This window comes from Urocampus carinirostris, chromosome 7 (genome assembly GCF_059441175.1).
Source record: "Urocampus carinirostris isolate Australia breed hairy pipefish chromosome 7, RoL_Ucar_1.0, whole genome shotgun sequence".
In the NCBI taxonomy this organism is placed as follows: domain Eukaryota; kingdom Metazoa; phylum Chordata; class Actinopteri; order Syngnathiformes; family Syngnathidae; genus Urocampus; species Urocampus carinirostris.
Window position 1 is genome coordinate 10620390 of NC_142355.1, and position 25399 is coordinate 10645788.

General features: G+C 40.3%; 1 protein-coding gene across 1 annotated transcript in view; it reads left to right on the top strand.

Moving 5' to 3' along the window:
* Positions 1–25399, top strand: part of LOC148362310 (polypeptide N-acetylgalactosaminyltransferase 18-like) — a 138531-nt gene that overhangs the window by 71184 nt on the left and 41948 nt on the right. Inside the window, exons 4-7 of the mRNA XM_088340222.1 lie at positions 2139–2325; positions 6008–6205; positions 7461–7575; positions 15732–15917. Coding sequence (XP_088196348.1) covers positions 2139–2325; positions 6008–6205; positions 7461–7575; positions 15732–15917 — 686 coding nt within the window. The remainder of the gene's footprint in view (positions 1–2138; positions 2326–6007; positions 6206–7460; positions 7576–15731; positions 15918–25399) is intronic.

Sequence of the window (25399 nt, forward strand, 5' to 3'; positions counted from 1 at the left end):
TTCAACATTGGTCTTTATAGTGTCCTCCAATCGAGTTGAGATATCTCGTGAAGGTCGCCCGCCCGGCTCCCTCAGCATATCAGCTTGTGACCTCCTGAAACAACGTCATCCCACGACCTTCGCCAGATGCCTACATACTTATCATTAGTTATTATCCACATTCCACAACAATCCTACCCTTGGGAGTTAACCTCCCACACAGATGCTTAAAAAGAAACGAAAAATAAAATTAAAAATAATACAGAATAAAGGTAAAGTAAACTAAATCATAGCTCTACTTCTAATACACGGACATAATTACCCGAATAAAATGTCAGTTGATTATTTGGACTATTATTGCACACTGTTTTTCACTGCTTTGACTATTCATTATCAAGTACATCATTGTCACTAGAGGTCAATCATTTTGCTGTTCTCAGATTTTCACACCCTTTAGGGCAGATCTGCTTCTGAAACCTAGAGAATTTATTAAAAAGAGACGCTGCAGGCTTTTATGGCAAGTTGGAATTTCTTATCGGAAGTTGCTCTCTCCACTGTTTTCCTTGCAAGTTCAAAATAAATTGATGACCTCTCTCATTATTTTAGTATGTATTAAATTTCAAACTTATTTTGCAAAAGTCGGAGGAATACTTTTTTGCAGTATGCTGTTATTTATTTTAAAAAGAAAATGTCTCTACAATATGGTCGATGTAAGCTTTGTAGATGAGGCAAACAAAGACGAAATTGATTGCTGTCTAAGATATTAAAAATTCAGTGATATTGTTTGTGCCTGGTACTGGAAAATAACTGAAGACAAATTGAATTAAACGTTTTAACGCATTGGATGTGTATATTGTTTAGTAGACACTCAAAATAAGGAGAGAAGATATCAATTGATTATAAATTTGCAAGGGAGAACAAGAGACAGCCCAAACCTCGGATTAAAAATTCCAACCTGTTCTAAAAGGTCTCCCCCGGGCCCTTTTTTTATAAATGAAATCTCCAGCTCCAGACTTCCTGTGCGGAGTTTGTATGTTCTCCCCGTGCTTGCGTGGGTTTCCTCCGGGCACTCCGGTTTCCTCCCACGTTCCAAAGACATGCATTTCAGGTGGATTGGCCGGTCCAAATTGTCCCTAGGTGTGAATGAGCGAATGAGTTGTCTGTCCCTGTGTGCCCTGCGATTGGCTGGCAACCAGTTCAGGGTGTCCCCTGCCCACTGCCCGGAGATGGCTGGGATGGGCTCCAGCCCCCCCGCGACCCTAATGAGGATAAGCGGTACGGCTAATGAGATGAGATGAGATGAATCTCCTAGGTTACAAACCAGATCCCCCCTAAAGGGTGTTGCATATCAAAAAGCAGCAACATGATTGGCCGATAGTGACAAATAGTGCAAAATAGCCAAAACAATGAACAACAGTTATGTATAATAGTCAAAATAACAAACTGGGATTCCTGCAATGTCTTTTTGCAGGTATCCAATATAAAATATTACCCATACGTTAACCTCACTGATTGGCCTTATAGTTAATTAAGCTTTGTGCAATAATTGTATACCAGTAAACTCTCTTAATCTACACAGTCAATGGAATTAATTTTCACTTACATTTATGGCCGATGACTGTTTAAATTTAAACGTAATAAATATATGTTTTAATGGATTATAAAACTGTTGTTGTTTTTTTACTCACTTTACTTAAGGTTACTTAAGGTAGGGTGCGTCGTTTGTGGTGCCCTTTAAAAGTTGAAAGTTGAGCGTTTTCTCCATAAAGTATGTGTTAACAATGCAGAATGAATACAAAAAGCCCTTATGCTTTATTTTCCACTGAGCCTATCTGTGTTTATCTTACTTTTATCAGAGAACTTTGGAGCGGAGCACATTAGGTTGAAGGAATGGAGCTTGCAGGGACTGCTGGAGAGTAACATTATGCTTCTCCCTGCAGGGTTTTTTTTATATATATTTGTCAGTGAAGCATGAAACTGATGAAATTAAGAAAAGGGCCTGCATCTAGTAGAGTTCAAACGCCAACCCAAACCCCAAGAAAGATAATTAAAAAAAGAAGAGAGGGTGTCTAAGAAATGCACATACTTGCACACACATCATGAACGAACTGACTAAGACTGCAATCATGACTTTAAGCATGTTTCATTTTTTCTTTTAGTGGAACTAAAAGAGCACCTTCAGAGTTTTGTTGATGAGATGAATGGTCAGCATGGAGCAGAGTTCATCAAAGTGGTCCAACATGACAAGCAGGAAGGACTGATCAGATCCAGAGTCAGTGGATGGAGGGTTGCCTCTGCACCTGTGGTCGCTCTATTTGATGCACATGTGGAATTCAACACTGGTTGGTAAGTCTGAATAAAGAGATTTTCATAAGGATGAAGTAAACATGAAAATCAGAGGTAGGATCAGGCCTAAAAAATCTGACCCAGGCCGGCAGCTTTCAAAGCCCAACTCAGGCCTAGCCCGACCAACTAACTTTATTTGGAAGTCCGTGCCCGAAGCTAACCCGTAATTTCATATTTCATTTGTGATGACTCAGGCGGAGGAGAGGTGATTTGTGATAACAAATCAAAGCCTGTCTATTGTAATAAAATTTAAGTTAAATAAGACTGTATAAAGGGTTACATTATCCAACAAATCTCCATCTTTGCAGATTTTTTTAAGAGTTGACAGGAAAATTTTAAGGCCATCTGTCATTTTGACAGGTTAAAAATGGGCCATAAACCACATCAGCAGTAGGTAGTTCAGAATCTAGCACAACAAAATAATGCTGAAACACAGAATAAGAGGCCAGGCATAGAGCGCAAAAGCGATGGGTTCGTTTTAGAAAGTATCTTTTTATGAACAAATACCGCATTTTCCGCACTATAAGGCGCACCTAAAAGCCTTTATTTTTTTCAAAAGCTGACCATGCGCCTTATAATACAGTGCGCCTTATATATGGATCAATATTAAGTCGCAAAGTCTTGCAACTAAGGCAAGCAGCCGCCAACTAGATTTTCCCTGGAATACGAAGTAGTCCGCGGTGTATGCTGGGATTTATATACCGGCGTTTCATTTCTTAACCAATGTGTCAATCATCATTTGAATCAGTCACTATTGGCTAAAGTTATTCGGAGGTAAAGGGGGCGGATGCTTTTTATAATTTACAGGCTCGCATAGGCTAAAGGGACGAAACAAAGCCTGCAATTGGCCGAAAAAGATGAATGTGAATCACACGTTGGGTTGCACTACGGCATAGAGAAAACATTTGTTACTATTCTGTATTTGTAAATATTTTACTCTCCTGGATTTACTACACTCACGGTTGTAAGAAGACCATGGTTACGTATCATTATTGAACGTGATGGCTGCAAGAGAACTTAGGTGAGCTTTGCGGCTTTATATTTTCCCGGTATCTTGTTTTAGAATGATCTTGATGTTTCTGTGATGAGCCTATTTTTAAACTAAATTCAATTCAAAGTGTTAATTGTGATATGCACAGTAAAGAACCCTGTTTCCCTGCACAATTAAATTCTTACTTTGCTGTCCACACAGTTGCCAGCAAAAAATAAAATGGAAACTAAGAAATGTTTGGCATTTCTTGAATCCCAAGACTTTAACCTTCCGAATAATATTTGGAATGATGCATTTGAGTGATTGGTGACATCGTACAGACACTGTTTCCGTACAAGTCTGAGACACGTATTTGCTTCTTTGCAAGCTTTTGGTATGTTAAGGGGGTAATAAGTTTGACTGAACTATCTGACTGTTTTGTCGATGTTCCCATTGTAGCGCCTTATAATTTGGTGCGCCTTATGTATGGAAAATATAGGACGAAAAACTAATTTTTGGGGGTGCGCCCTATAACCCAGTGCGCCTCATAGTGCAGAAAATACGGTACTTATTTATTTTGAAAAAGTCAGCGAGAGAGAAGCCTGTGTCAACCTGAACGTGATAATGGACATTTGAGGGTCGACCCTGGCCATACTTGGGTTGGAGTCAAGCTTGGGCTTAAGATCTTACTTCTGATCCAAATATATTGCTGTTTAGGAAAAACGCAGGCATCTCAACTTCACGTGAAGATGCAGGTATTGAGAAACCAGGAATCAAGCTGGCACACCAATAGAGAATAGCTGCATAAAAAATTATGTTCACTTAAATTCGCTTTTTTTTCCTAAATTGTCAGAGAAATTAGTGGGGAGGGTTGGGGGTTTGACAAGTGAATATCCAACTCCCTTGACAGCTTACTATCAGTTGGGAGGATTCCACTGTAATTGTATAGTAGCAATTTTCTCGTCTGTCAGGACGTACGGAAATGGCCTGATACTGAATCAAATGAATGAAAATAATCAAACTGTAGCACATTATACTAAAGGAAAATAACAATAATAAAAAAACACTAAAAAATTGTTATTTTGCATTTATTTGCTAAAAAAGGGAAAGATTAAAATAATAAATATTGGATTTACATACTACTGCATAGATGTCGATTTTAAGTAGATTAAGTAGTTAAGTAGAAAGTTAATTTGTTAAAACAAAAAAATATATTTATTTGACTAATAAGAAAACATACATAAACTTTCACATAAATGTTCATTTTTTTAAATACTCGTAGGTTAAGAAATGTGTATTTATTTTGAATAGCATTGGCCTCACCATATGTGGGTTTAAAGCGACAATCTGTATCATTTCACGCCTTCTAGTGGTAGAAAGAAATCTTTCATTTAAAAGAAAATATTAATTTAAAAAAATGACCAAATGTGCATGATACAAAAAGGCATTTTTTAAAAATTATGTACGTCAAGAAATATGTATTTATTTTACATAACATGAGCTTATGGTGCACGAACTTCCCCCCAAAATCCCCCAAAAGGCTGGGCATGAAAATGAGACGTAAATTGTGCATTTTGGTCACTTTGAGTCTTCATAGTTTTTAATCTATATTGTGCGTTTTAGCACTCATTTTGGGTTGTACTACACAATACTGCGACATCTATTGCTCAAATAATACACATCCCTTTAATGTAAGTGCAGCCCGCACACATTAGGGATTCCTTTATTGCTGATTGATTGGTTCGTTTTCACATTCATTGTTAATAATTTTTTGTATCTTTACGTATAATTTTGTTTGGAATTTTTTTTACCTGAGCTTTACTTTTTGGACCGTCTGGTGGCCCCCAAGTAAATTGATTTTGAGACCCCTGACCCAGAAAGCTGAAATCATTGTCCGTCTTCTTGCTGCTTTGGGCACCACCCAAAAACAAAAACCTTGAGAGAAAGGATGAGCATAACATGAAAAGAAAAATGGAGCAGTCTCATCCCTTTTAGTCTCCGGAGTTTATACTCTCAATTGTGCTTTGTAGCACTTGCTTTCCATTGCTTCACACAATACAGTAGCAACTGGTGGTCAAATATCACACAGTGTCCCTTTAAATGCTCATAAAAAAGACAGTTCTCAAAAGAAATCTTGTCCGATAACAAATTGATTTAAAAAGTAAGGAAATTCTTCATGTGAATATTCAGATCCAGACCAAAGAAACATGAAGACGTAGATAAAAACAAGGGTAGAAACTTGCTCCTGGCGCAAGCTGTAAAAAAATGAATATCTGCAAAAATATTAAAGTTGCTTTCTAAGCTTTTTGTTTGCTGACTATACGTACAGTTCTCTGCCAAGTAGAGGTACTATTGGGCCTACGATTGGGTCTACTGGATTTAAACCCCGACCCAACCAGAGCTCAACCAATTAACTTAATTTGAGAATCTCAGCCTGAAGCAAACCTGATTATATTTTGTTTGTGAGGACAAGGAAAGAGGAGAATTCAGGGCCTTCCGCTAGGAGGGGAACCGAATCCATTGCGAGAGTGTTCCATAATAATAAAGAACAATGATGGTTCGTTAATTAAAAAAGAAAAAGAAAACTCTACAAGATGGAAGCCAAATGAAATGATTGACATTACGACTTCCGGATCGGGCTCGACCGTAGGATCTTACCTCTCATGCCAAGTAACAAATCCTCTTTTTGACTCTTTTTTTGGTGTCCCACAGGGCAGAGCCTGTTCTTCAACGAATAAAAGAAGACCGAACTCGTGTGGTGTCTCCCTCTTTCGACAACATCAAATATGACACATTTGAAATGGAAGAGTACCCGCTGTCTGCTCAGGGCTTTGACTGGGAGCTTTGGTGTCGATACCTCAACCCACCAAAGTCCTGGTGGACATTGCGCAACCACACAGCTCCGATAAGGTAAAAAATACAACCATATATAACTCTAAGTGGGGTTATAGATTTTTCGTTTCAATCCCAACAATTATTGATAAGATAAGAATAACCGTAAATTCTGGACTACAGAACTCACCTGATTAAAAGTCGCGTACTCAAATTACATCAGGAATTTGTCGTTGTTTGTCTCCTTTGGTTATAGAACCCCCGCATACCTCAAGCTGTTTTCACATCTACTGCAAGATGTTTACAACACGTGTTTTTGGATTATGTGACCATTCAAAATGGAAACTACAATAGCGATTTAAAAAACAAGCTGTCAGGAAACGGGCCAGGAAGCAGGAAGAGTGAACTCAATAGCGTAGACGATCTGTCACTTTAATTTGGGAAAGAAAAGTTGTCCAACACAAACGGACCAAAGACAAAACAAAACAGGCTTAAAGGCAATCAAAAGTACAAACTAGGCATTTACTCAGAACAAACAGGCATGAACAGGTTTTTTTCTCAAGGTTAAGCAATGGTCTGGCAACGGGCAGTCCTAAAAGGAGAGTTTAAGTACTCCACAAGCAATCAATTCAATGCGTCTCAGCCGGTGTCAAGGGGCAAGACCAGCTGGGTGCCATGACGACCGTGCAGGACATGACACAAGCATATATTTACTTGTATGCAGAAAAAGAAACACGACTGACAGCTGTATCGTGTAAAACAGGGAACCCTGTGTTTTTAGACCCCAGTGCCAGGGCAACCATACTTGACTCTGTGTGAGTCGCTCTACCGCTATTCCTGTGAAATGATTGGCTGGTCCTCGTCACCTTCTTCCTGTGCTGAATGTTGGTCTGGAATTTGCGTTTACATTGCATTAACGCCCCCATTTTCTCCAGTGTTCAGGTGGTTTAATGATGGTTTAAATTATCAACCTTTGTTAAATGTTTTTGTTAATTTCTTTTGCAAAAGTTCTATTACGATAACTATTGTTATCGTTTTATCGCTCAGACCTACATGAGCCTCACCTAAAGGGAACTGACATAATAGTCAGCCATCCTGATGCTACGGTAAAAAATGTCATATAGACTGGACCAAAAAATGAGATGCAAAATGTTTTTTTCTCACTTTAAGTCTCTGTAGTTTGTATTATTCCTGCCACTTTTTAGCACTCGACGACATCAAGTCTCCCTTTAAAAGTAATAAAAGTGATCAGTTGGTCTGTTTTTGTCATAAAGTTTCCCTTTTAAGTCCATTTTGTATTCATCGTCTGTGTTTCTCTTTTTTCTCCTTTTAGGAGCCCTGCTCTTATAGGATGCTTTGTTGTTGACAGGAAGTACTTTGAGGAAATTGGCCTCTTAGATGAGGGGATGGAAATTTATGGAGGGGAGAATGTGGAGCTTGGCATCAGGGTGAGTTTGTGCACAGCAACTTGCTCCCGAGCACGACAGGCCATCCCATAACCATAATTTTCTCTTAGGAACGAATGCACCTTCTTCTATTGCTAAAAATAAACATGAGTTTCGGAGCTTCACAATGCAGGTTCCAGCATATATGATCAGGTATAGCCTACTATAAGGAAACATTTCAAAGATGCAGATAAAAGCATTTTTTTTTAAAAGAATGAGATCTTTACAATTTATAATCTACAGACGCTGCCCTACTTACGAACGAGATTGCGGACGATCGTTCCTAAGTTGAATGTGTTCGTTAGTTGCTTCAATGCTATGTTTTGTATGTTTAAGGTTTATATGTTTAAGGCTTGTATATGTAGCCTGTATTGTTTTGTACTAAAAAAATAAACAATTCATGAAAAAATATGCTCTAAAAAGATAAGTAAAGTTGAGTTTAACTTACTTTTGGAAGATGCGCTTCAAGAGGTACTCCTCCGTGGTAGAAGTGGCAGGAAAAAAAGCGTTTTGACCATTTTCTCAACCGAATCAACTTTTTTTTTCCACTTTCATTTAAAAAGAAACGTCTCGCCTATTCTTTACACTTTACACCAACCATATCAAATAGATGCACAAAATATTGAACAATAAAAATGTAGAAGTTCTGGAGATAGTATAGACATAGACAATATAGTACCAAACCCGAGAGATTAACTTAGATAGATAGATAGATAGATAGATAGATAGATAGATAGATAGATAGATAGATAGATAGATAGATAGATAGATAGATAGATAGATAGATAGATAGATAGATAGATAGATAGATAGATAGATAGATAGATAGATAGATAGATAGATAGATAGATAGATAGATAGATAGATAGATAGATAGATAGATAGATAGATAGATAGATAGATAGATAGATAGATGGATGGATGGATACTTTATCCATCCATGTATCGAAATTCACACTTCCAGCAGTATCCTTGTGTTGAAAATAAAACAATAATAAAGTAAAAGGAATATAATACATACATACCCAATGTAACTTGTTGATATAGAATATTTAGATAGTGCTACATAAAATACAGACTGTAATACAATTACGGTAATATGCAATGTGGGGGTGTGGTTCAATGTGGGCTTTTACTTCCCCGGGTGGAGTTAAAGAGCCTCATGGCATGAGAAATAAATGATTTCCTCAGTCTGTCCGTGGAACAAGACTGTGACAGCAACTTAATTTGATAAATGAGCTTGAAATAAACCAGTTTTAATTTGCCGCCAAAGTAAACGCGTAGCCAGGGCGTGCGTATATTAGCGCCGATCTGTGCATTTTGGCTTAACTACGCATCTTGGGACTAACTTGGGGCCGAGTCCCTCAAATCAAATATGCACTATGAGCACAGCGCCAAAATGAGTAAACAAAAGATCAACTGAACAACATGGCACCGAAAAGAAAATTAAATTATACAGATTACAAGCTGCAAATAGTGAAATTTTTGGCCAAAAAGCAGAAAGAAAGTTTGTAAAGCTTGTAAGCTATTGGCAAGAAGCAGAAAATGATGTCTGACGTGAGGGAGGTCGAAGGAGGAAACCGCGTGTCTTTTACCCCAACTGAGGAGGAAGATTTCTTTGGATTTAGCGATTATGATAGTTTGGTAAGCATTTCTTGTTCTAAATAATTACTTGAGTAAAAGTAAGTACATGCTGTATAGATCCTCTACGAAGGAAAAAAAAACAAAAAACGCGAGAGAAAAGCCCGACCGGCCCAACTTAAGATTGACATTGAAAGCCCGAAATTCGGGCTAGGTTCGAGTTGGGTTTGGACCCGGGCCAAAAATCTTACCCCTACTCTCTTTTATCTCTCTCAACCTTAATCGGTCACTCACTTACAAGATTCAATTTTCCTTCTCACAGATGCGGTCACCTGTCTTGATTTCCCTCCTATCACGGCTCTACCCCTTTACTATTTAAACACTCTCCTTGGCTCTATGGTAATTCGTTGTCTCACAAGCCATGTCCCAAGCACTCTTGGTTTCTTGTTAACATTTGCCTGCCTCTCCCTATCATGAGTACTGCCTGACAAACTCTTAGACTGTCACCCTTGCGTTTGGATTTACTGGAACACTGACATTTTGTCTGCATCTTGGACCACAATTCTTGCCTCACTACTTTACTTCTCGTGTAACAAACACTGCCCTAATAAAATACCAATGTTGTAATCCTAATGAGTGCCTCTGCACTTTTTTCTGCACAACCCTGTTTTTTGACACTTTGTAGGGTCACTCATGACAAACAAGTCATAGGTGATTGGCCAGACGAAATGCCCTCATGATGTTTAAGAATATTTCTCTGCAATTTCCCTGATTCAGATGTGCGTTACTGAGGTGACCGCCTCTGCAGCCATGCCAGAAGGTGGATCCTGATGGTTGAGCATATGCCTACTGTGTTTGGCTGGGCTCATTCTTAAGGGACTAAATTGGTCCCTCTTGACATGGGGCTCAAGTCCTTTCAAGAGAGGTTGGAATGTCTTCCACTCTAGAGTTTTTGAGTGGTGAAGTTCGGGCATAATACTTGTCCCCCTGGCTCAATGCATCTGCAGGTGTCTGTTGTTTGTGTTTACACTGCAAACAGAAGCTCTCGAGTACCCACCCTTCTTGGAGTCCACGAGGGTTTGCTTGAAAGTACTTCACCTGGGGACTTTCTCTTATTTCTGGGGAAATGACAGTCAGACCTCAAAGGGGCTATTTTGGGAGATCTAAACCAAAGTGGTGTTTTGTTATTGGATTTTTGTGCTCGTCATATTTTGTTCATAAGGAACACAATCTTCCCTATAAACAGTCCATGTTTGCAATCGTGTTGTAACCACTCATACTCAGCACATAGGGAAATCTAAACAGCGCAAAGCAAAAAAGAGAGGAACGAGGAAGGAAAAAGCATTTTAAGCTTTATATACGTCTGACCTGCAACATGATTGGCTGGCTAATTACCGGTACTGCAGCATATTTCACAGACTATGGTTTTCAAAAAATTACCTGATTCGATCAATAAAATGCTTCTTTTTTTCTTTACAAATGTAATCACTCACTAAATGTTCCGACTGTTACAAAAATGTAAACATAATACATGGTAGAAACCTTTTATAACATGTCCATTCACAAAAGAGGTGTACTTTAAACTGCATTGTTGCCTTCAGAGGAAATGAACAATACGGCATATGTTAGAAATATTCAATTATTTTGGGTCAGTTATAGCTTGGGCAGCACAGCGGCACAGTGAAGAGGTCATGAGATCGAACCTCCTGTGTGGAGTTTGCATGTTCTCCCTGTGCTTGCATGGGTTTCCTCCGGGCACTCCGGTTTCCTCACACATTCCAAAAACATGCATGTCAGGTTAATTGGCCAGTCCAAATTGAATGAGCGTTTGTGTTATCCGTCCCTATGTGCCCTGCGACTGGCTGGCAACCAGTTCAGGGTGTCCCCTGCCCACTGCCTGAAGATAGCTGGGATGTGCTCCAGCACCCCCGCGACCCTACTGAAGATAAGCGGTGCAGATAATGGATGGATGGAGAGTTATAGCTCCATACCTATCAGTGGTTGCCAAGTCAAGTCAAATGTATTCATATTGCCTGCCTTTGATTACAGATAGTTTCAAAGAGCTGCATCGGCCACAATTACAACATCCCTTGATTCTAAACTTGCATGGAGGCAAAAAAGCTGGAAAGGAAGAGGACAGGAAATTTTGAGGAAAATTAAGGAACCATGAGAAGGGTAGAAGAAGCTAGTGTCCATTAAATAATTTTGTTGGCAGTATCTGGTATTTAATTCCTCACTTGCCATTTACAATTTGACAGTTTTTTGTTAATCCTTGCACTTTAATATTTACACTATATCCAGAGTTCATTTTATTGTCATCCTAATTTGCATGCCCTGATGCTCAAAGAAACTGCAGCTACTCAAATACATTGTGAGTCTTTATACTCATTATTGCAAAATCCATACAGAGAATGCTAAGATTATATTGTCAGAGAAGAACATATTGTCCCCTCTCCCTGAGTAACTCCTCTGTGGGCACTTAGCCACAAGCTTGTGGGGTTCTGCACCTAAAAGACAGGAGCAAAAAGTCAGGCTGGCCGTCAGGAGTTTATTGCAAAGACAGAAAAGGAAGTAATTTCCGGCCAATTCAACATATCCGGCTTTTTAAACTTTGTTTTTTGAAAGAATAAGAGTTTATATGGATCCACAGAAGAATTTTACGTTTTATTGTTGCAGTTCCTATAAAGTTGAAACAATTTGCTTTTTGTTATTTTTTGTGAGTGTAATGCAAGAACCCATAAACTATTTTTCGGTTATGGGGCAAGTGACGCTAGAGAAATTGATGAAACTGGTGTTATTTGACCAACAATTACATTTGGAACTCATCTCATCTCATCTCATTAGCTGTACCGCTTATCCTCATTAGGGTCGCGGGGGGGCTGGAGCCCATCCCAGCCATCTCCGGGCAGTGGGCAGGGGACACCCTGAACTGGTTGCCAGCCAATCGCAGGGCACAGAGGGACAGACAACTCATTCGCTCATTCACACCTAGGGACAATTTTGACCGGCCAATTCACCTGAAATGCATGTTTTTGGAACGTGGGAGGAAACCGGAGTGCCCGGAGGAAACCCACACAAGCACGGGGAGAACATACAAACTCCGCACAGGAAGTCTGGAGCTGGATTTGAACCCACGACAGGTTCCCATGACATGAACTGTGCCGCACAAGCGCTAACCACTGCGCCGCCGTGCTGCCTTTGGAACTCATATTAATCATAAAACACGGGTCACCTGTTTTTTTAAATATTCAAATTGGGAAAATGATAGTTTAACATGATTGCAACAAAAACAGCAACAATAATAATAATTACTGTATTATAGACTTGTCATGATTACTCATTGCCCTCTAGTTTGGCCTGATTAATTCCCCTCCTATTTATACCCAGTACGCCAGTCTCTCCCTGTCAGTCCGTCAGCGAAACTCTGCATACGCAAAGCAAACACTTTGACTCTGGCTCCCATCGGTCCCGTCTTCATCCGTATACCACTTGTCTGTTCTTGATTCCCTATTTGTCTGCGGCATCGACCTGTTTTGTCCTTTTGACCACGCTCTGATCTCCCATTCCAGCTAACGACCCGTTTTTGACCACCAACCACACTCTGATCTCCCGCTCCGTCTATCGACACGTTTTGCCCGTTTGACCACGCTATGATCTCCCGCTCCGGTAGATCCACTTCCGCATTCCGATCACGCTCCAATCTCGTGAGCACCGGATCGCTGGCGTTTGTTTTCCTCCATATCTCAATAAACTTGTGAGTAAACGTTACTGTCACAGACCAGAAACGGACACAGGACTCAATAGCGCTCGTTTTCTCGGTTTTTGTTTGGAAAGAGAGGGAGAGTAAGGCTTGCTTGCTTGATCCGAGGACTGTCGGAGAACAGGAGCGAGCGAGGCGGGAGTGACACTTCCGTGTCGGACGAGGAGGATAAGGAGACAGGCGGGAATGGCAAGTTGTTGGCCGGGGCTGGAGATCAAAGGCGGTGTCGAGTTTGTAAGCGAGTTTGGTAGCAGGAGGCAAGCAGGTAACGGGGCAAAACAGGTCAGGTAAAAGGCAGGCAGAACGGGCAGAGTCAGGTCCGGAAACAGGTCGGTAACAAAGATCAGGCAGGACAAGGCTTAGCAAAAACGGGGTCGAACGAGAAGGCTAACTGAGCAGAAGGCAACAGTTCGCAACAATATGACAGCCACCAAGAGGAAGCCGGGGGTTTAAAAAGAGAGTGTCCACCAATCAGCTGTCCGGGCTGTTGGAGCTAATCAAGCTGCCGCAGGTGCTCCAAATTGGAAATCACGACCGTTACGCGTCTGGGTCCTCCTCCTGTTCTGGTTCTGACAAGACTTAAGGTTCTAGGTACAAAAAAGACAATATAATGGTATACAATGGTATACAACAAGAAATTAGAAAATAAGAATAATAAGCGCTAAAAATAATAAGCAATTATGAAATGTCTTTAAGCTTAGAAATTACTCTACCAATGTTTCTGCTTTATAAACGAATAACGTATCTCGCTCATCATTTTGCCAGAATTATTCAGACGGCATATGTATTCATTTCTCATCATTTCATTTTAGTTTCATAAGCTGCCACAGCATTTTGTTGGCGATACGCCATCAGTATGTTGGTGGAATTCTCAAGGGATTATTGTAGGCCACCTCGAATTTTTGCGATGTTCTTTGCGATAATTAACCGATAAGTAGGAAGTAGGAAGTGGAACACTTTAAAGCTTGGCCTAGATAGATACTTTTACATTATCTAAACAAGTACCAAACTCACATTTAACTCCTGCGATTTTATTGACATTTTTGTTCTTACATTTTTCCTCAAGTCATGACCTGTCAATATCGAATGTAGGAAATCTTTCGGCATTAATTCTTGTAATCAGTACCACACATTGAACTGCACGACTTCAGATGAACCCTTTGCTTTTCTCCCTAGTCTTTTTGGATTAACCATTTGAGGCATCTTACTTGTTTTGTTTTGTTCTGAATGGGAAGAGGAGCCAAATATGACATGTCAAACTCAATTTGAAACTTTGATGATTAGCAAGAGAATGTGGAAGTGTAATTTAGGCCAAAGGAGAATCTGAAAAATTGATTTATTATTGATCCTAATTCCTGTGTACATTTTTTAAAATCCAAACCTTTTTATTTAAAAAGGAATCTTTATTATCAGAAGCGTCCCAAGGTTTTCTCTTTTAATAATGTTTAGAGTTTTTCTCTATTTTTTTAGAAGGAAAAATATTTACGATTTCTGTGATTCCAAATACCTCAGATTACCAAATGAGGAGGCCACTCTACAAAAGAACGAAACAGTCTCATAGTTTCGAAGGAGCTAACATCCATCCATCCATTATCTGCACCGCTTATCCTCAGTAGGGTTGCAGGGGTGCTGGAGCCCATCCCAGGTATTTTCAGGCACCCTGGTCAACTAACCTGACATGCATGTTTTTGGAATATGGGAAGAAACTGGGGTGCACAGAGGAAACCCACGTATGCACGGGGGAGAACATGCAAACTTCGCACAGGAAGGCTGGTAGCTGGATTTGAACCCATGACCTCAGAAGCGTGCCGGGGAGGTACTAACCACTCTCTGCCGTGCCACCGGAGCTAACATCTAATTTTTTTTAATTTGCAGTTAATTGATCTCATCTCATCTCATCTCATTAGCCGTACCGCTTATCCTCATTAGGGTCGCGGCCAGCCATCTTCGGGCAGTGGGCAGGGGACACCCTGAACTGGTTGCCAGCCAGTCGCAGGGCACACGGGGACAGACAACTCATTCGCTCATTCACACCTAGGGACAATTTGGACCGGCCAATTCACCTGAAATGCATGTTTTTGGAATGTGGGAGGAAACCGGAGCGCCCGGAGGAAACCCACGCAAGCACGGGGAGAACATACAAACTCCACACAGGAAGTCTGGAGCTGGATTTGAACCCACGACAGGTTCCCATGACATGAACTGTGCCGCACAAGAGCTAACCACTGCGCCGCCGTGCTGCCCAGTTAATTGATTTGAGGATAAATTACTAGTTCAGTCAAAATCACACAGACTTTGATTGATAAAAACACAACTATATCTTTTCAAACTCAAGAGAATAATCAAACATTTAAACAAGTGGTAAATTGGAATGTGACAGAATTTCTGGAGTGGCGGGTGTATTGTGGGAAGTGAAAATAGCTAGTTTGAAGTGTTCGACCTCAGCAACCAATCAGCATTTATTTCTTCTTTGGTTGGTACATGTTTTCTGAGAGAGAGAAGTGTAAGGCAAGGCAAGGCAAGTTTATTTGAATAGCACAATTCATACACAAGGCAATTTAAAGTGCTTTACAGAAATGGCAAAGAGACAGGCTGAAAACACATAATTCCAGTTAAAACATAGAAGAAAAGACATTGAAAATGTAAAACGTGGTTTTTAAAATGCATTAAAACCACAGATAAAACACAATAAAAGTGTAGGGACCTCTCATTTTGGGGTATTAACGCATCCTAGAAGCAAAAGCATCCCCGTAACATTTTTTTTTGTTATGTACAAATGAAATCTGCTAAACAAATCCATCTTGCACTATTACTGCAGGTCTGGCAGTGTGGTGGAAGCGTTGAGGTCCTTCCATGCTCCAGGATTGCCCACATCGAGAGAGCCCACAAGCCTTACACGAAAAACCTGACTGCGGTCGTGCGTCGCAATGCTTTAAGAGTGGCAGAGGTCTGGATGGACAACTACAAAAGTCATGTTTACATGGCCTGGAACGTTCCGCTTCAGGTACGTTATTTGCACACATTGAAAAAAATAGTTTCATTAGAGAAAGTCTGTTTCTCTAATAGTGCAATACAATTGAATACAGACGCTGCCCTACTTACGAACGAAATGATTATTCGTAAGTTGAATTTGTTCTTCAGTTGCTTCAGTGCTACATTTGTATGTTTCAGGTTTATATAAGTATGTTTAAGGCTTGTATAAGTAGCATGTATTGTTTTGTACAAAAAAATAAACATTTCATCAAATAATATGCTCTATAAAGATACATCATGTTGAGTTTAACTTACTTTTGGAAGATGAGCTTCAGGAGGTCCTCCTCTGTGGTAAAGAGTGGACGAAAAAAAAGTGATCCAACATATTTAAAAACATACCTTATTTTTTATTTTCTTAAAGTAACTGTAGGATTTTGGTTAGGGGCCGGTCACACAGACATTTGCGGCTGAATCACGGCCAGAAATTTCTGCCTGTGAGGCGGACGCTATTGGACGCTTTGAGATCGCCATACAGACGAGATACAGCAGTGCTTAACACGCGGTCGGAAATTCGCGCGCGGGTGGCAGCGCGAGAAAGTTTTGCGCTGCTCAATTCTTCAGAGCGCGGGTACACAGCCTTTCACGAGCGTATCAAGGCTGACGCTGTTGGGCGCGGTTGGACGTTTTGAGACCGCCATATAGACGAGATACAGCAGTGCTTTACTCGCGGTCGGAAATTCACACGCGGTTGGCCGCGCGAAAAAGTTTTGAACTGCTCAAAAGTTTGAGCACGTGTTAAACCGCGTGCCGCACACGTGGTCAACACGAGGTAATGACGCGGAAATGACGCGGCCAGGGCTTGGTTACACATGGGAAATTTCAGCAGGTAATCGTGGGTGGAGCATGGTAATAGCATGTTCTGCGCCTGTATCGCGGTGTTTTACGTGAAATTAGCGTGTTACGCGTGTGACAGTAAACCGCCTTTCTCCGCGTATATACAGCGCCATTTGCCGAGCACACGTCAGTTGTGCTCGAGACGTCAAGGGGGTGAACATGGATCCCCGTCAGTGTAGTGACCTCGTCTTAATCCATTTTTATTTCTTGACATTTCTTTTCAAGATAATAAAATAAAAATGATGCCATAGCTTGAAATCTTGATCTTCACGGGACTGTGTCTTGAGCGGTTATGATTTCTACAGCCCGGTGTTATCCGAGAAATGCATCCCTGCCGAGATTTGCATCCCCTCGCTACTACAACCACTTTTACCTCGTTTTATCTCACTTTTAGGGAATGTAATGGCGAACATATAACCAAAACCACTTCGTCTTGCATTTGTTGGGAATGTAATACAACTTAAACCATTCCGTCTTTGTTTTTGTTGTGAACGTAATCGAACGGTAAATCCTCCCCCCCTCGCGTGAACGCGCATTCTGCTGCGCTTCCAACAAAAGCGATCGTATTCTATATAAAACGCTTATTAAAACAATAAAGCGAGCTAATTATAACAATTGGGAGATCCTAGTCTATATAACGCGTTTATTTAAACAATAAAGTGCGATCGTATTCTACAAAATGCGTTCACGCGAGGGGGTGGTGGGGGTGGGGGTCGTTGCGTAGGAGTCGGATTTGGGCACAACACCGGCTCAGGAGCTTTTATACCCGTGGTCCACACGAGAAAATGACGCAGAAATGACGCGATGAGGAAGCGGAACAGTCGCCGGCGTCTGTTTTGCGGGCATACCACCGATGAACAGCGGGTTGGCCAATTTTGCGCATTTTCCATCGCGGGCAACCACAGGCAAAAAAAAACGCAAAATTTTAGCCGTGATTCAGCCGCAAACGGCTGTGTGACCGGCCCCTAACATCATGAAAACAGCACATTTTTGCTTAATATCACAAGTGTAAAAACCTACATTATGGTGTGCAGTAAAAAACACTGCTTGGATTTTATAGGGTGTCATGTTTTTTTTGTGATTCTACAAATTTACATAGCTAAACTGTTGTCATTCATTTATGTTGATTGAGCAGATGTTTTTTTATCCTTTTGTGGGTTTCTTTGAGTTATGTTTTTTTTCTTTTTTGAGTTTTGTTTTGTTTATAAAATGTTTTTTGTCACACTCATGCGAGTGAGATTAAGAGCTGCAATCTTTCATTAAAAATATGGGCCTTAATCTGGAATAAATGTGAAACTTTTGGGCCAGGATGTGGGCCATTCAGTAATGTAGCTTTTGTCTAATGTCTACAAGTGTGGCATTTTGACAACATCAACCACCCAAAAAAATGGTCTGCACATCAGAGGCCGTAGTTTGTACACCACTCGTCTTAAGTGAAACTGCATACCTAACCCTGGAGAACGCAAGAACCCTTTTCTTCTTTGGACCAAAGGTTCTTCAGGGTTTAAAAATGTATTATTTACCTCCTCGTTATTGATTTAAGTCATATGCAAAAATACTTCAACTGCCATATAAACGTGCAATTATTTCAATGCTTGTAGATATAAATGGTTTCATTTATTTTACATCACGTGATGCTCACTTAGAGGGAGCTAATATAATTGTCTGGCATTTTTGTGCTAAGGGTAGCCCCTAAAATCAAAAACCTTATGAAAGGCTAGGAAACAAAAATGGAGAGGAAAAATTGTGTGGTTTGGTCACTTTGAGTCTCTGTGATAATAATTCTTCCTTGTGCTTTGTACCACTCGCTTTTGGATGCGCTACACAATACATCCACATGTAGTAGTCTCATCTCATCTCATTAGCCGTATCGCTTATCCTCATTAGGGTCGCGGGAGGCTGGAGCCCATCAGAATGACAATACAAGGAAATTATTATTATTATTATTATTATCCCAGCCATCTCCGGGCAGTGGGCAGGGGACACCCTGAACTGGTTGCCAGCCAATCACAGGGCACACAGGGACAGACAACTCATTCGCTCATTCACACCTAGGGACAATTTGGACCGGCCAATTCACCTGAAATGCATGTTTTTGGAATGTGGGAGGAAACACGGGGAGAACATACAAAACTCCGCACAGGAAGTCTGGAGCTGGATTTGAACCCACGACAGGTTCCCATGACATGAACTGTGCCGCACAAGCGCTAACCACTGCGCCGCCGTGCTGCCTCATGTAGTAGTCAAAATACTTAAATATTCCCCAAAATGAACCTCATGGAGTCAACAGTCATTTAAGTTGAAAAAATGCTTATCGCCCTTTCTTGCAAATGACCAATTGACAATGGACATAAAAAAATCCATAAAGGAGTCAAATTTTCTTGAAGGACACACAATCAAACCAAAAAGATGGTTTATGGCAAAGCATTGGAGTTAGCATTACATTAGTCTTATACAAGTGCAAATGTGGGACAGGTGTTAAAGAATGAAAACAGTGGAAAGAAATGGAAATGATAATGGTTTATGGGTGAAGAAGGTAAAAAAATGATGCCTGCTTACAAAAAGAAGCCATGCTATGTTGCATAAGATGAAACAGGCCTGATTTTGTGGAAAAATCATGTACAGGGTTTCCACTATTATTAAAAAGTACAGAGTAAAAGCTGCATTGCACAAAATACTCGGGCTTGGCTATCCTGCAATTCAATCAATTTCTGCTGATGCAATTCAAGGACTTTGATTTTATTGGGAATGAGAGGAGTAGTTTCAATTTGGTAGTAGCCAAGTGAAAAAGTTAATTACCATAACAACATAAACGCATTATAATGACTTTTTCCTATCCATCTACAAAAATATCAAAAGGAAAATAAAAGTCCAGTTTCTGCAACACCCATAAATTTAATGTGAGTGAAATACATAACACTTAAAAGAATGAAGCAAAGTCATGATTTGAGTTGGTTGTGTTAAGTCAAGTCAAGTCATTTTTATTTGTATAGCCCTTAATCACAAAGAGTCTCAAAGGGCTTCACAGGTTATTACACAGACTATTTCTTTCAGACTATTATTACACCATCCCCTGATCTGGAACCAACATGAGGGCAAGGAAAAACTCCGAAAACCTCAACATGAGGAAATCCAGGATTACCAGACAGCAAAGGATGTTGCAATCACAAATAATACAGAGATATTGTCCACGAAAAGTATAGGTTATTCATATGCTATAGCGTAGAAGTGAGTCTTAAGCTTAGATTTAAACAATCCACTGAGGTTTCAGATCGGATCTCAGGAGGAAGAGCATTCCACAGCACCGGTGCCCGGATGGAGAACCAGCGGAACACTTCTTGGCTCTTGGGATCACCAGAAGCCTGGCGCTCTCAGAACAAAGGCTTCGGACCGGAACATAGGGGGAAATCAGATCTTAAAGATATGAGGGAGCAAGTCCATGTATGATTTTGTATAATACTAAGAGAACCTTGAAATCACATCTTAGGCTAACAGGGAGCCAATGCAGGTTAGCCAAAATCGGCGTGATGTGATTGGACTTTTTTGTCCTGGTTAAAAGCCTCGCTGCGGCATTTTGTACCAGCTGAAGACTCTTGATTCTGGACTTAGTGCATTACAGTAATCAAGATGGGAGTTAACATACGCGTGAATTATAATCTCCGCATCCGACTGATACATTATAGGAGGAATTTTAGCAATGTTACGAAGATGGAAGAAAGCGGTTTTAGTAATTTTCTTCACATGTGTTTGAAAGGACAGATCAGGGTCATATATGACACCTAAATTTTTAACTGAGTCACTCTGTGTGATGTGACATTTGTCAATGTTCACAGCAGTTTTTGAGAATAAGTCGCGGCATTTAGATGGACCAATAACTAACATTTCGGTCTTATCAGAGTTAAGACGCAAGAAATTGAGTGACATCCACTGTTTTATCTCAGTGAGGCAGGCCTCCAAATTTCCACAATTTAGTGTGGCAGATTCCTCCAACCGAAGATATAGTTGAGTGTCATGCCCAAATGGAGCAAACACTCTCTCTCTTAATCAACCGAGCTGGATAAGTCTACCAAATTACTAGAAATGTCTAGTGAATTACCCCAAATATCACCCTAACACTGATCTGAGGCATGATAACTTTCAGCCTAGATAATACTTTCTGTATTTTAGAAAATAAAAACAACATTTTCTCTCACAAACATTTTCATCTAAAAACAAGCAGTCCAAAATTCTAATCATCTGTGATTAACAAATCTGTTTCATCATTTCCTAAGTAGCAATTCCTTGGGGAACGAAAAGCTAGGCTGCCTACTCTTATTTTGTCACAGCGAGTGTAGTGAGATAAAAAAAAGTGTCCCTTTGTGCCTTGGCTAGGCTGCAAGCATCTTGTCACGTGTCCAAACTGTTCCTTAGAATGAATTTTCTTCACCTGGATGTGCACAGTTTTAACAAAGCAATACAAACCTCAAAGAAAAAGCAAAGGGCATTGAAGTGGTCTGCCTTGAATTCACTTTTTCTAGAGGGGGGGTTGCAGACCTTTTTGAACCCTAGGGCTACTCGCTTGTCACTCAGGGCTACCAGTTTGGAATACATTTCTGAAACAGCAACTTATGTTATTACAATGTTGTTACAGTTTTATTATTATTTTATTACAAGGTTGTAATTATTAGAATTAGGGTTGAAATAAGTACAGTCAACCACTCAAACATTGTTTTTAAGGACACTGATTATGTCAAGTCAAGTCATGTTTACTTGTACAGCCCTAAATTACAAGAAGTCTCAAAGTGCTGCACAGACCACTGACTATTACAGACTACAGACTATTATTACACCATCCCCTGATCTAAAACTTACATTAGAGTAAGGAACTCAAGAACTTAGGAAATTAAAGAAACCTTAAGAAGGGTCCACATATGAGATGACCCCCCCTTCCAGGATGACCAGGCTGCAATGGATGCTTGTGGGGCGTCAACAAAGAATACACGGACATCATCAACATAAATATAGGTATTTCATAAGCCATAGAATAGAAATGCTTTTTAAGCCTTGGTTTAAAAAGTTCCACTGATGTTCCAGGTTGAATCCCAGAGGGCAGAGCATTTCAAAGGACTAGTGCCCAAATGGACATTGCCCTTGAACCTGCGGATTTCTTCTTGGCTCTTGGGATCACTAGCAGATCAGATTTTTAGAGTGATGGCTCTTAGTTGGAACAAAGGGGAAATTAAATCTGAAAGATATCAGAGGGCAAGTCCATGCATAATGTTGTCTCATACCAACAGAGCCTTAAAATCCCATTTTAAACTGACAGTGATCCAATGCAGGTTAGCTATCGGAGTAATGCGATCAAACTTTCTTGCCTTAGTTAAAATCCTCGCTGCAGTATTTTGTCCCAGCTGCAGGGTCTTGATGCTGGACTTTGGGAGACCAGAGAGTAGTACATTACAGAAATCCAGACAGGAGTCAACAAACGCATGAATTATAATCCCCGCATCAGACTGGACAGTATGGAGCGAATTTTAGCAATCTTGCGAAGACAGAAAATAGCTGTTCTAGTATTCACCTTATAGTGTAACTGGAAGTATAGGCTCAAATGTGACACCTAGATGTTAGACTGAGTGATATTATATTTGTCCTTGTTCCGACCAATGTCTGAGAACTAGCCACGACATTTAGATGGACCAATAATTAACATTTCAGTTTTTCAATGCAAATGAAGTTTAGTTACATCTATCTTTTTATCTTAGGGAGGGTTCAAGTCAAGTCAAGTCAAATTTATTTATATAGCCCTTAATCACAAAAATGTCTCAAAGGACTGCACAGGATTACAGTTACAAAATTACACAATTACCTGATCTTAAACCAGCAAACCAGCATGCGGGCAAGGAAAAACTCAAAAACCTCAGTGTGAGGAGAAAAGAGAAACCTTGAGAAAGGACCTCACATGTGGTAATCCCCCTTCCAGGATTGAACAGGGTGAATTACAATTAGCATTACTGTACACAGAATAGTAAACACTAGGTAAGATGTTGAAAATGTCCGGAAAGAGTATGACATCAACGACGACGCCAGCTGGTAAATGCAGGGGTTGACATGCTGCAGGTCAGACCCCGGTCCGTTGACCCATCCCAGATCATCCTTCTCCTTCGTATCAGCCAGGCAGGCCTCAGAAAAAGACAGGACAAAACAGAATACAAGGTGGGCATCAATCATATGCTTTGGAATAGAAGTGTGTCTTAAGCCTCAATTTAAAAACTTCCGTTGAGGTTGCAGATCTTATCTCCAGAGGCAGGGCGTTCCACAACACCGGGGCCCGGATGGAGAACGCTCTCGAGCCCGCAGACTTCTTGGCTCTCGGAGTCACAAGTAGACCGGCATTTTCCGAGCGCAGACTCCGTGCAGGAACATAGGGGGAAATCAAATCGGAGAGATAAGAGGGTGCAAGCCCATGCAAACATTTATATGTTAATAAGAGAACCTTAAAGTCACATCTTAAGTGGACTGGGAGCCAGTGCAAGTTGGCCAATACAGGTGTAATATGCTCAAACTTTTTAGTCTTAGTCAAAAGTCTAGCTGCCGCATTCTGAACCAGCTGCAAACTTTTAATGCTAGACATCGGGAGACCAGAAAGCAATACATTACAGTAATCAAGCCGAGAAGTAATAAACGCATGAATTAAAATCTCTGCATCTGATTGGGACAGCATTGAACGAATCTTCGCAATATTACGGAGGTGGTAGAAAGCTATTCTAGTAATATTTTTCACATGTAACTGAAACGACAGGTTAGGATCAAATATAACACCTAGATTTTTGACCGAGTCACTATGGGTGATATTACATTTGTCTAGGTTCAGGAAAATGTTTGAAAACAAATGACGACAGTGAGCTGGACCAATAATCAACATTTCAGTTTTTTCTGGGTTAAGGCGTAAAAAATTATTTGACATCCATCTTTGAATCTCAGTAAGGCAATCCTCCAGATTTCTAAAACTTAAATGTCCAGTTTTTTCCAGTGGCACATACAGTTGAGTGTCATCTGCATAGCAATGGAAACTAATATTATACTTGCGGATAATGTCACCAAGCGGGATCATATAAATACTAAAAAGAAGGGGGCCAAGTACAGAGCCTTGAGGAACACCACAAGGGACATTAGATTGTTTAGAGGTCATATTGCCATAGTTAACACATTGCATCCTGTCTGACAGGTAGGACCTAAACCACGAGAGTACAGTTCCTGAGATACCAATGCGTTCTAGACGAATCAATAATATGTTGTGGTCGACCGTATCAAAAGCAGCGCTGAGATCCAGCAGCAGTAACATTGATGAGGCACCAGAATCTATTGTTAAAAGGAGATCATTGGTTACTTTTGCAAGGGCTGTCTCAGTAGAATGATTTGCTCTAAATGCTGACTGGACAGTTTCAAAAAGGTTATTTTCTGACATGAAGTCATTTAGCTGCTGTGCAACGACCTTTTCAAGTAATTTCGCAAGAAATGGCAGATTTGACACTGGCCTATAATTACCTAGGCTTTCTGGGTCAAGGTTAGGTCGCTTAAGCGTGGGTTTAATGACGGCAGACTTGAAGGCTACAGGAACAATACCCGAGGATAGCGATATATTAATAATATTTAAAACTGATGGTCCTAAGATCTCAAACAGATCCTTCACCAGTGAAGCTGGAAACGGATCAAGCAGGCACGTTGTTTGTTTGGCCCTACTGACCATCTGTGTTAGATTATCAAGGGACAATTCATTGAAACTGGAGAATGTTTCTAAACAACCGCTGACACAGTCCATACCTAGCACCTCCACATCTTTGATATAGGAGGAGGAAACAGAGCGTTCTTTTAAAATTTCATTCCTGATTAGTTGAATCTTTTTATTAAAAAATTCCATAATGTCATTAGCAGAATGAGTGCAACCATTTGGGTTAGGTTGTTGTCTGGTAAGTTTCGCCACTGTGTCAAATAAAAATTTGGGATTATTCTTATGTTCAACAATAATCTTAGAAAAATACGAAGCTTTAGCTGAGGCAAGAGCTACTTTATATTTCAGCAAACTGTCACACCAGGCCAGTCGAAAAACCTCCAGCTTAGTAGTGCGCCATTTTCGTTCAATTTTTCTGCAACTTTGTTTGAGTAACCTAGTTTCTTCAGTAAACCAAGGTGTATTCTTCTTGGGTCGGAATTTATACTTTAGGGGCGCCACAGAATCTAGAACATTTACCAAAGCAGTATTGAAGTTGTTTGTAAGTGAGTCAACAGACCCAGTGTACGAAGGGAAGGCTGCAGTTACCGTAGGTAATAATTCTTTTAAGGCTAACAACGTTTTAGGGCGGATATTGCGACTGCTAAAGCCTATTATTTTCCTTATCACAGTAAACATTAAACAACACCTCACATTTAACAAAATAGTGATCAGAGATGGCATTAGGATACGGTAACACTGTAACATTTGAGGCTACTACGCCACGGGTCAGGACAAGATCTAGAGTGTTCCCATCTTTATGAGTTGGCACATCAACTATTTGATTGAAACCAAATGTATCCATCAGTGACTTAAATGCAATTGCAAGTGAATTTGATGGGGAGTTTATGTGAACATTAAAATCACCAATA